This window comes from Agrilus planipennis, unplaced genomic scaffold (assembly GCF_000699045.2).
Source record: "Agrilus planipennis isolate EAB-ADULT unplaced genomic scaffold, Apla_2.0 scaffold181, whole genome shotgun sequence".
Lineage (NCBI taxonomy): Eukaryota > Metazoa > Arthropoda > Insecta > Coleoptera > Buprestidae > Agrilus > Agrilus planipennis.
In genome coordinates this window covers 211296-223389 of record NW_020438858.1, presented here as the reverse complement: position 1 = coordinate 223389, position 12094 = coordinate 211296, and the positions used below count along the sequence as shown (strand labels likewise).

At 31.8% G+C, this 12094-nt stretch overlaps 1 protein-coding gene across 3 annotated transcripts in view; it reads right to left on the bottom strand.

The window, feature by feature from the left end:
• Positions 1–3725: 3725 nt before the first annotated feature.
• Positions 3726–12094, bottom strand: part of LOC108739297 (mediator of RNA polymerase II transcription subunit 15-like) — a 66045-nt gene continuing 57676 nt past the window's right edge. For 2 of the 3 annotated variants that reach the window (XM_018473139.1, XM_025974976.1), the window contains exons 2-4: positions 6400–6450; positions 5521–5774; positions 3726–4483 (exon numbers count right to left, since the gene is read on the bottom strand). In XM_018473139.1, the coding sequence (XP_018328641.1) occupies positions 3908–4483; positions 5521–5774; positions 6400–6450 (881 nt within the window). In that variant the 3' untranslated portion in view covers positions 3726–3907. Of the gene's footprint in view, positions 4484–5520; positions 5775–6399; positions 6451–6551; positions 6589–12094 lie in introns of those variants that run through there. The other variant, XM_018473141.1, reaches the window with a different exon arrangement.

Genomic DNA, 12094 nt, shown 5'->3' with positions numbered 1-12094 from the left:
GTCGCGAGNTTATCACCTACCGGAAAGTTCTAATTTGAAAAAGGGAAAAAATATCTATTTATTTATTTGTAACTTTTATTTGTCGTATTCCGCTCAGTTTTTACGGAATAGGGCATTCTATAAATAATAATATAATGAATTTTATTTAAATTAAAGAAATATTGAAGTTGCTGAAAAAGAAAAAAAACTGTGCTACCGACTGTATCTTTTTACGCGTGAGCTCTGTGGTTGAATTAATTATTATAATACATGCTATACAGTAGGTTTTTAAGAAGATCGCCAGGCTGTTTTTTAAAAAACTATATAGTAATTGACAAGATTTGTCAATGTCTATTAAAATTCAAGGTTAGTTGTGTAACCGCCTAGATAATGTTTATCAGCTGTTTTAATTTTAAGGAGCACATCATATATTCTTTTACGAATTACTATTAACGATTTGTTAAATTTCGACAAAATATTTTTGGATATTCGCGATGTACCTATGTAATTGTATGTTGCAATTTTGACTATTTATAAGAATTTGTTATTAAATTAAATTTAAAAAAAAAAAAAAGAAAAAATGTTGAATGGTTCGATTCGATAAACTTATCTAAAAACGGACGTGGGCCAGAAGTGAACATGTGGAGGTTCATTAGGAGATTATGTATATTTTAAATTTGAATTTTTATACTAAACTGTTATAACGGTAATTAGTGAAGTTTGATGTATGCAATAACGCCCTGAGCAGTCTCCGCTTGGCGCAGCAGAGTTTTATCTTTACCCGTAATTAACGAATTGATTAATAAATTTCCTAGGTAATCTTAGGAGAATAGTTAAAACAAAAAAAAAAAAGGCGCGGAGCGATAAAATTGCAGTAGGCTACTAGGCACAAAGAGACACAAAGGAAAATGTGGTTGATTCTGTGCTGTGGCCACCGCGCTAGATGGGAACCATCTGCGACATGGTACAAATATGTATTGATATGATTTGTAAAGATTTACACTCCTTTTTCTACTGTTTATATATTTGCTCGCCTCCTGGGCGTAGGTTCATTAGTCTGAAGTGAAACACATAGCATATTCTTTAGATCAAACGTTTTATCTAACAATTGCAATAAAAATGCTACCTACTTTAATCTGTTCTTTAAATTTAGATGTTGTTTAATAGTTGTACCATTCATTTTTTTTATAATATTATGCTAAACTATAAATGAATTTGTTTCATAAAACAAAAATGTAATAGATGCATATATTATTAATTATTTATGGTAAGTAATTAATTTCCTTATTAAATAAATTTTTATTATCGAGCGGTATATTTATTAAAAGAAAAATTCAAGTATATTTTTACTTTTATAACTTTTTCGAACAACAATTTAGTTCGATAGGTATATTTTAATGTAAGTTTCGACAATGCGATGTTAACTGAACCGAGTTTTCGATTAGGCTCGGTTTATGTCTTGTAGTTACCGTTAGTGCAATATTGGGTAAAGCCCGTCATATAGAATAGTCAATTGTTTCAAAACCTACTTGTTGACTTTATAACCACTCCACCACTGTTTATCTGGAAAATGTCGATATTCTAGCACCAAAGTAGAACTATATTTTTTTTATCTTGAATGTAAAGTTTTTATTACTAGTGTATTGTTTTTATATTACTTTTATACACTTTTGTATGTTTGTTAGTCGTTTTGCTACATGGTTTGTATTTATCAAATGGGAAGTTTCTCGTTTCATATTTTGTTGGATATCAGACTTTTTATGTTTTTTATAAATATATTAGAAAATTATTTTCTGACTTTCATTTATTCCTTCGCCATTATTATTCCTGTGCATTTTTATTAGAAAGTTAGACAACCGAATATAATACCTATATGCAAATTATTGACCAACTAACTTCCTGTTTAGGATTTTAAAAATACCTAATACAAATTGTAATTTTTTTCTCCAAAGTTAGGCACTTACGCTACTCGCCTTTTTATGTTTTCATTAGTTTTTTACTGCCTTAGGCATTATTATCCTTATGCAATTACGGCAGGTAGAAAAAGTTGACCTTTTTCTACACATGTGCCGATGATTGAGTAAATTCGGTCGAAAAAATTACCTTTATGTATTTTTTTTTGCAGAAACATTCCATTCTATATACTGCTTTATATATTAGTTATTGAAATTCAAATATAAGGAATACATAGACAAAACTTTATCTAAGAAAATAGCAGTCTCTTTAATTAATAGATATAATTATCAGTATGCTTTTTTTACATCTCCATTTTTCATTAAGTTTTTATTTTTTCCCGAAAATTGTACCTACGATTGCCCAAAACTAGAATTTCTTTTCCACTTTCAGATAAAATAATTTTTAATATACATTACTGCAATTTCCTATTTGATTGCATGTGATGCACGCTTGATAATGTTTAAAATATCAATGCATAAAATTAGTGAAAGTATAACTAGTATACTGATACCTTGTTTAGATTATTTTATCAACAAATTGTCAAGTACCGCCTACCCCTACTGCAAGAGATCTATTTAATATCATCCGCATTTGACAATTAAAATGTTTTTAGTGTTACTTGACTACAAACCGGCCGAATTTACATATTCCTCCAGTCAAATTTACCACTATAACAAAAACCCATTAAATCGATTAAACTGACAATCGCCGGCAATTTGTTGTATAATCTGTAATAAATATTTCTTTATAAATTTCAAATAATTTTTAACTACATCTTTATTTCTTTATATCTCTACGTATTGTTATTCCTTTACGTTGACTATTATATTTTGTCTCATAAACATTAAAATATTTTTTTTGTGAAGACAATGAAACATATTGCCATATACTCACGAACTTTTTCGAATTTCTATTACAAATAAATCTTTTTTGAGAATTTTTATAAACATTAAAAAAAATTAATATTCAGTTACAAATTAAATATAATTTTTGATAAATTTCTCACACATTTGGACTTTATTATTCGTTACTAACTATAAATGCATTTTTTGATTTATTACCAGTAAAAAGATTGGCAAATATTGACGTGCTTACGCAGTTTTGTAAAAAAACTGATTAAACGTTAACTAATAAATTCATACAGTTCTACTTATGACAGTTATTTAACATTTTTGCATCTCATATGTCTCGTTGTAAGACCATAAATTGTTTTTTTTTTGGGAGGATGTTGGAAAATATGCCAAATACAAAAACATTACCGTATCCCTATAAAAATATTTCAAAAAAGTAATAAAAAAACAATTTGTCTGAATTCTGATACAAAAATTATAATTTTAAAGTAATTTAATTTGGCTAAACTGCTACAGCTTTATTCGCTATAAAAAATAAAATCCAACAGTTTTTTACTTTATTCTCTTATTTATCTTTTTAATTTGATTAAATCAAAATTACGATTGCCATGCAGTTTAAGTTATTCAAGAATTAAATCATTACTCCTTATTAACTTAATATTCTGTCGTCGCAAAGCTCTCTCTAATAATATAATCAGTTTAAAGTAAAACTTGTAATTTTCCAAATTTCACCAGTGATCCGAGGCTCAATTGTAATTTTAACTTCTAAAAAGCACTTCATATATACTTTCTAACTTTTTTAATTTAATTAGTTGATGTCTCCTTCAATGGATAAATATATTTATTTATCATCTATTCAACGGTAATCTCTGTTTAACAGATATTACATCATCTTAATCACTGAATTTTAATTAATAAAATTGTATTTTTCCAGGTGTCTTTACGACGTTCTGTGCGAAAAACATTTCTTCAAAGATGATTGCTCGCTTTTCACTTTTTTTTGGTGGTGGATTTCTTAGTTAATCAGAGTAGAATAATATTTTATTAAATTTACAAAAGTCATATACACTTAAAAAGCAAAATAAAAAATATAATCGTTATATGTTTATCTAATGTCATTATTAATAACGATGATAGCCGGAATAACCTTCCGCGGAAATGGAATATAATTCGTTATGGCCGACTTGTACACCAGCACCACCTTTGCCAGATATTGGTGGTGGAGGTGGTGGTGGCGGAAGAGGCTGGGGTGGTTTGTTAAGTCCACTGGCAGCTATAGCTGCAGCTTCTGCAGCGTTGTGTTGTGCTAGCTGTGCAGCCTGAAGTGCTCTTTGTGCAGCTGCAAGCGTTGCCTCGTAATCAATTCGCGCACCATGCAGTTGTTCTGCCAACGTTGCAACCCTCTGCTTCGCTGCACCGATCATCGCTGTTTGAGCGCCTAATTCTCCTGCTGCTTCAGATGCAGCTTGGGCTGCTTGGTCTGAGGTGGCTTGAGCAGCGTTCAAAGCGGCTGTTAGTACGTTAACGTGGTGCATTGCCTGCTGTGCAGCTTGTTGAGCCACGGCTGCTGATCTCTGAGCTTGTTGCAACTGCTGCTCTTCACCTTCCAGTGCCGTTTGGGCATCTTGTAATTGCTGTTCTATGCCTTGAAGAATTACCTGTTTGCCTGCTAATGCTGCTTGGGCTGTGGCAGAAGCCTAAAAACAGTACGACACTTCTATACAAGTTCTTTTGTTTTTCGTTATACCTTCGTGCTTTTTTTCTTCGTGTACATGTCACATTTTTTATAGGGTCTCTTTTCATGACCAATTTCCTATATGAGATGCCCAAAATCAAATTTGTACGTTTCATTTTGAAATAAATTTTGCCATAAAAAAACCTCAAAGGGTTTCGACAAATGGAAATGTTTTTGTTTCATACGTGAATTTTTGAACTATTACTAACAAAGATTATTTATGAGAGGAACCGAAGTTTTAATACAACACGAATTAACTCAAACAGCGTCAGAATAAAATTAAGAAAAGCTGAAGGAACAGTGAAACCTACCTATGAATCTGCCCCTTTAATCACCGAAGACTCGCCTTAAAACCGCCCTTATCAAACACCTTAGCAGTCAATAAAGTAAAATATGCGTATATCATTACTTTCTACCACAATAAAAACTCAAGTGTATTTATCCCATTTCAGTAGAACCAACGCAGGTAATTCACACTAATTTGGAATCATTAAATTAAAGTAGATATTATATTAAACATATTTTTAATTAAAATGTTTCATTATTAAATATTCCTTCTATTAAATTTGTATACCTAATAATATTGAAGATTATTATTTTGAAATCTGTACTATGTACTATGTTCTACGTAAAATATATATAAATAATAGCTGACAGCGGTCATTTCGGTAGCATCCCGAGCGCCTTAGTACTGTAGTACTCCGACCAAAGATGTCGCAACGATGTACTTACGCGGTAAGGTGAATAATAATTTTACTGTCGTATATTTAGAATTGCGATGATGGTTAACGAAATGGTATCGTAAATGACAAAAAGGCATTAAAAGTCGTATAATAGTAATTAGGAAAACATAAATTAATTCATTTGCCAATGCGTTGTAGTATTATTCTAGTAGTTATTATAGATTACCAAGAGGAATACATACGTGAATATAGGAAACCACGTAAATTCCACGTCACTGAAATAGAATAACATCGGTCATAAAATAAAAACACTTACTTGGTTAGCAGCTTGTGCTAAAGTATTTTTAGCGACATAGGCTGCCTGCTCTGCTGCACTTTTCTGATTTTGAACGGCTATGCTGGCTTGATCGGCCGATCCTTGGGCTATAGCTCGTAATCCTGCGCCCTGACTGTATCCTTGTTTACCGCTGTTCCCGTCCACATTATGAAAATGATGAGATTCAGATCCAAATGTATCGTCACTGTCGTATTCTTGCCTCTCCGCAGATGGACTACATGCTGCCAGCGCGACTGGAACAGAAAGAAATTAATAGTAAATTTAGACAAATTAATTAATATATAAATTTATGATAAATAAAATTATTTATTTCATTAATGTTTTCCCTTATTTTAAAATCATAAAAGAACCTATTAAATCTATTTTTGAACGATACATGTAAAGTTCAAAAAATAACATAATATATAGGTATAAGTTTCCATTTGTTATTAACTTGGTTTTTTAATTATTTCAAAATTAAAATCTTTATGCATGAAATACTGTTAATGGTAAGTTTTTGTTGCTTCAGTGTTGCACGCTGTATGCGACAATATTAAAAAGTTTTTTGAATAATTCAAAATAATTATTATTAAGAAATTAACGCTTAGTGAAGCATAACTAAATGATTTCAAACATTGAGAAAATGTATCTGTACGTATCTCAAAAAAGATATGAGTTTAACAAACAAAAATCTCCATAAATCTTGGTTAGCTAATAATACATAAAATTATCAAAAAGGTTTCTATTTTACCCTCACCCCCTTCCTATACTTTAATGATTTTTTTTTAATTTTCGAATAGGGCTACTGAGTATATATCCTATTTCTGGGGGGAATTTTTTTTCATAATCATAAACTGCAAGTATATTTTTCATACTTACACGCGCAAAATGCAATGACGATAAAGCGGAACATGTCGTACTTCCCGATTTCTGAAACACAGTTTTCATTAGTTTTCCAACAGAAGAAAAGCACAAAAACGCGAAATGAAAAAGAAAAAAAAACAATATTCGTTATCACTGTTATCACCTACCGGAAAGTTAAATTTAGGTTGTTTGTTTGGGCAGGAGCACTCGCAGTTCTTTTGAACAGATCTCTATTTATACCTTCTAATTATTTAATATCCCCGTAAGGTGCCAGATCGGGCATATTAAGAAGGGGACAGCTAACGACAAGAACATTACAACTTACGTTTAATTAAAAATCTATCTCACGTTATCAATAATAAAAGAACTGTGACCAATTTTATGAAATGCCTTTTCGATAGGAAGTATCAACCGTGAAATTTTGCCAAAGCAAAAAAGACGTATGGCATACTTCAATTCAAACAAAAATCGCTCATTACCCTAATAATAATTTGCACAAAAAAAGAACGACTTTTAAGTAAAAACAATTTAAATAAACAAAATTACAACGAGTACAAATTTAATAAACTCGAAAATAGATAAAGAGGATTGTTTCTTTCTCAAAAAATAGAACCGCTGAACAAACAAAAAGGTAATTTGCACTAAAAGCGGGTAAAGAAAATCTCAAAAACCATCGCCAAAAACTATAAAATTGCATTTTTACCATACAGTAATATACATATATGAAAATATGTAAAAATATTAATTTGTAGTTAAAATTTTCTAGAATATCGAATTTTTTTTGAACAGCCCTGGTAGATAACTAAGAAGAAGAATAATTATTGTCGTCATGCGGAATCCGTTTCTCAGGTTTGTTTGCTCCCATTATTTCCACATTTTTTTAGATTTCCTTTATGAAAGTGAAGGCATTTTAAATCCGTTTATGGTCGATACGATTTTACAAATAGGTTGAAAGTCAGAACCGACCATAAAGACATACGTGAAAAAATCCGTATCATCTTGTCTGAAATCACTTCAACAAATGCTGTTTCACAACGCAATCGTGTTCTTAATATAACTACTTAATAATTAAAATAATTTTTATTATCTGTTTAAGCAAAAGTTAATTCGATCGAATTGTCATACGGAAGATTTTTCGCGACAATAAGGAAAATAAAAAATTTTCTCTCATTACGTCAGGGGAAAATTGTGTCATAAGCAAACCAAGACGTGCCAGATGATACACATTTTCGTTGATGATTGAACATTCTATTATCATTTCTGTCACCGATTTGGGACAAAAATAAACGGCTAAATCATGGAGCTATTGGCCGTATACCACTCCTATACCATTGGGCGTCTCGTTACGATCAAAATTTAAATTTTACAGTTCTTATACAGACTTTGGACGAGTGTAAATGTCCAAACCTGTAGCAATGCACAACTGGCATATGACTAACGCGTTTTCTTCGAACTTTAAAGGGATAGCAGCGGATCCCAAATGGTATTCCACGAAACCCTGGTGGTCACATGGATTCCGCGAGATACGCCGTTTCTTGTCCTAGTAAAAATATACAAAATTTTTCGAAAAGCAATTATTCTATATCTAACCATAAACGAACATCTATTGAAACTCAAAAAATCCTTGAAAGAATATTTTCTAGAGGAGTCACACAGTCACTGGATAGCCAGTGATTGTGAGTACAGAATTCGCTCAAAAATTATACTAAATCATCAATGTTAATCATGTCGGAGTATGAGAACATGATGGATATTAGGAATTCATCCTCCCTAAAACAAATTTGAATGACCTTTGGATCAAACTTAACGACGGATATCCTGCAGTTGTTGAAAAGGTTTTCACGGTTCTTGTTTCTATTTATTTCGACTTTAGATTACAGATGAGCTTTTCAGTTTACGCTTACACTAAAAACAAATTCAAAACTAGACTGGATATCATTCCGGATATTCGAATTTAATTGTCTGACATTAATCAATTTTTAACGCTATTGTAAACACAAAGTGTGCACATTAAATATATAATTGCAATAATGATTTTGAATTCAAAATTCATTTTGAATAATATGTACCTACCCAAAAAGGTGTAAGGAGTCAGGTACAAAACTTTCATCACTTTACGTTTTTGTAGAGACGGGGTTACGTCAAAAACGGGTGGGTCAGAAACGGTTCCGTAGCAAAAAAAAAATTGAGAACTGATGAGCTACTACTATATACTACAAAAGAAACTAACGTAACTTAACCCTAATCAACATACATAGTACGAATTTCATTGGAGCGTTTTTGGTAGAAGATCTAGTGACGCCAGCAGTGAAGAAATAAAAATTATAAAAATAAAATTTTAGGAACAAATTTTGTGAATATTCCCATTTGAGTTCATGGTGTTTCTCAAAAGTGTCATTACGTCTTCTTTTAAACCCTGGTCAGATTATATCAAACCTTTTGCTCCTCATCAACCCACTTCCCTCCTCTTTATATCTAGAACAGATTCTATTGCAGTTATTTATGTTGAGGGAACAATTCAGTAGAAACATTAGATAATATATTTCAATAATTTTCATAAAGAGTGACTTTAAGGAACCATGTTTTTAGACGACATAAAAAAAAACAAAAATTGCGTCAATGATTAGTATAATAAATAATTTAAAACTCGAAGTACATTTTAGTCGAGCAGTTGAAAGTAACAGTTTGACTTCGAATTTTGTACATAAATAATACTATTCACAAGTTTGAATAAATTATGAACAGTGAATGGGAGAGGAAAAATTGGAAGTCGCTGACTTAGTATCTATGAAGAGAGCTAGACACCGTCTTAGGACAAACGATCCTGTTATAGTGATGATATTTTTTTTCGGTCGGCTAACTTTTTTAAAGTGGATTAAATCATGTTGTCGAAAGAATCACAATTGCAATGGTGGTCTATTTTGAAATTAGGAGAGCAGCATCGTTCTGACGGATTTCCCGGTTCCATCGATTCATAATCGGTTTTTCACAAGCGACGGAAAAGTTTGAGAGTATTGCACTTTTCTCAATTTACGTGAAGGAAACAAATTTAAAAACTGATTATTCTTAACAAGAGGATATCGAAGAAAGCATATACAGGGGACCGGAAAATCGATTACAGTCGGTTGCTGGCCATGTTTTCAATCTCTGAAAACATAAGAGCTGATGGGTAGTCATGTAGAATAATACCCAACGTAGCAATTATTGGTATGATTGGTACTATGTAAGACGAATACGGATAATCCCGGATTTTAACGTTTAATACTACTCCACCACTTGTACACACGTTCACAAAAACTACTACACAGTTACTTAAGCAACATAGGGAACCCCACAAATCTCATTTTATCTCGCAGTTACTTCGCACCCCCTAAGGGAAAAATCTACCTTCGCTCTACTTTTCAGTTAAATAATATACAAAGCTACAATTACCACGTACAACATAAACTATATAAATCCGAAAAACAGTAAATATTCTTTTTCGTATTTCACCAATAGATATCATTTTTCAGCCATTTACATTTTACTTCCCTTTATCATCAACACCCTCTCGACGCGATGTACGTAATACACGTGCTATGGCCGTTTGTAATGATCAATTACCAGGTTAAATCGTTGGGAAGGAATACAACGTAGTCTATGTACTTCAGTTCTATGGGGAATAATTAATCTTACGCATAATTTTACGAAAGCGTATTTTTAATTGTTTATATATACACATTTTCTGATAATGCTTATAGACAGCTGAAAACTTTTGTTAATAAATTTTTAGTATTAATCAATATATAAATAATGGGCATTTTATTTTTTGTCCAAAATACTTTAAAAATGTTCGCAATCTCCTACAATGGGCGTGTGAGTTTGATAGTCGACCACTAGCCAATAAACACCTGTTTAGAATGCTCTTGAATGTTTTTCACCTTGTTCTCAGCTAGAATGTTTAGAATTGTCGTTGAGCAGAATGTTCTAGAACCGGAATCGGTTTCCAGGTCCCAGCATCGGAGATGGAAGGATCTTTGAAGAAGTTTGCCACTTATTAAAACGTTAGAAAGCAACTACAATACGCGACGGCCTTTAGACCCGATTCAGAACAGCATCAGTTCATTTAGTGGCCGCAAAAGCATTTACTAATTTGTCATCTGGGTTTGTGAGTCCTCCACCGACCACCAAACACCCGTTTAGAATGTGAGAATGTACCTATATATGTACTATAGTGTTTTTTAATATTTCGAGGATGATCTCCAGCCCGAATGTTCTCGAATACCTGAGATTGTCCTTTGGTAGAATATGAACTAAACCCGAAGAATCGATAATGTTCATGAATGTACAAGGACCATTATTTTTAGGGGTGGAGCTGGTTTTGGCACTAAATTAAGGCATTTTCATACACTGTCATAACAATGTTTGAAATTGCCTATACTCTTCAAGAGTTCTCCATTTTGGTGTGCATTTGGGATTGCGAATCGACCACGAAACAAACGTTTACAACAATTTTAAAAGTAAACCCAGCGGAGCAAGTTGTCATTAGCTATTAAAAGGTATAATAAAAGTTCTATCAGCCGACAAAGTCGAAAAGATAATGTCAATAAATGTTTGCAACAATATTAATATTTCGTTTCAATTTTAAATGAAAAATACATCAGACTGTTTGGAACTGTTAATGATGCCATAAAACTTATAAACCATTTAATTAGCTTCAAGCACATCCTTTAAAGTATCGTTATACAAGATCAATAGTTTAAGATTAGACTATTCATGATTCTTTTTAATATTTGATATCCTTTCATCTCAAAAACTACAGGGTTCATTAAGTTAACGCTCTCAAGAATTTTTATTGTCTGGTAGATTTTTTTAAGAACAAATTATTTTAATGGAACAATGATTTTTTCTCATATCTGATGAGATTAGTCCTTATCTTTGCATCAAGAACTTATCTGTGGGGATCATTATTTTCTTTTCCACACAATTCAATTATTTACGGAATACGAATAGCGAAACTTTTACTTTTTTCACACATTTTGCTTTATTCGGCTGTTTTAAATGCATTTGATGATATTTATATTAATCATTCTGTCAATATCAAGACGGTAGGTACATAAGTATCTATAAATATCCCGTAGAGAAAATTAACGTTTTGAAAAAGACGTACCTAACCAGCCACCACCTTTTTATTACGAATTCAACAGAAACGGTCTGAATAAAAAAATAAAATTTAATGAGCATTGGGGCTTCAAGCTGCCTATTCATTTTTTAAAGCTTCTCTTAAGCAGATTATTTTCCTTATATTAAATACACGGTACCTCTATCTTTTATACGTTTATTTTGCGCAGAGTCTTTTTGTATTTTTGCAAAGGGTCGCCTGTAATTAGGGGGAAAATTAATGTGAATTTTTAACGAGCACCTTTATGAAAAAAACATTTGCCATTGTAATTCGTACAATTTACTCACAAATAACTATTATCCCTTATAATTCAGCCAAGAAAACGTACGGTAGCGGTGCCAGGAAGTATATGTTATTATAGATGGATTCTCTGTGAAATTTTAATATTAAAAAATAAAAAAGTTTCATGCTACACCATTATACATGGAACGTGATGTAATTAAAAGCATGTAGTTTCGATCATAAGTTGATTAGGCACAACAAAAGTTAAGGATCACGTTTTTCTTACTTCTTTCGGAAGTAAGGTGACAGGTCAAATATAATGGTCAA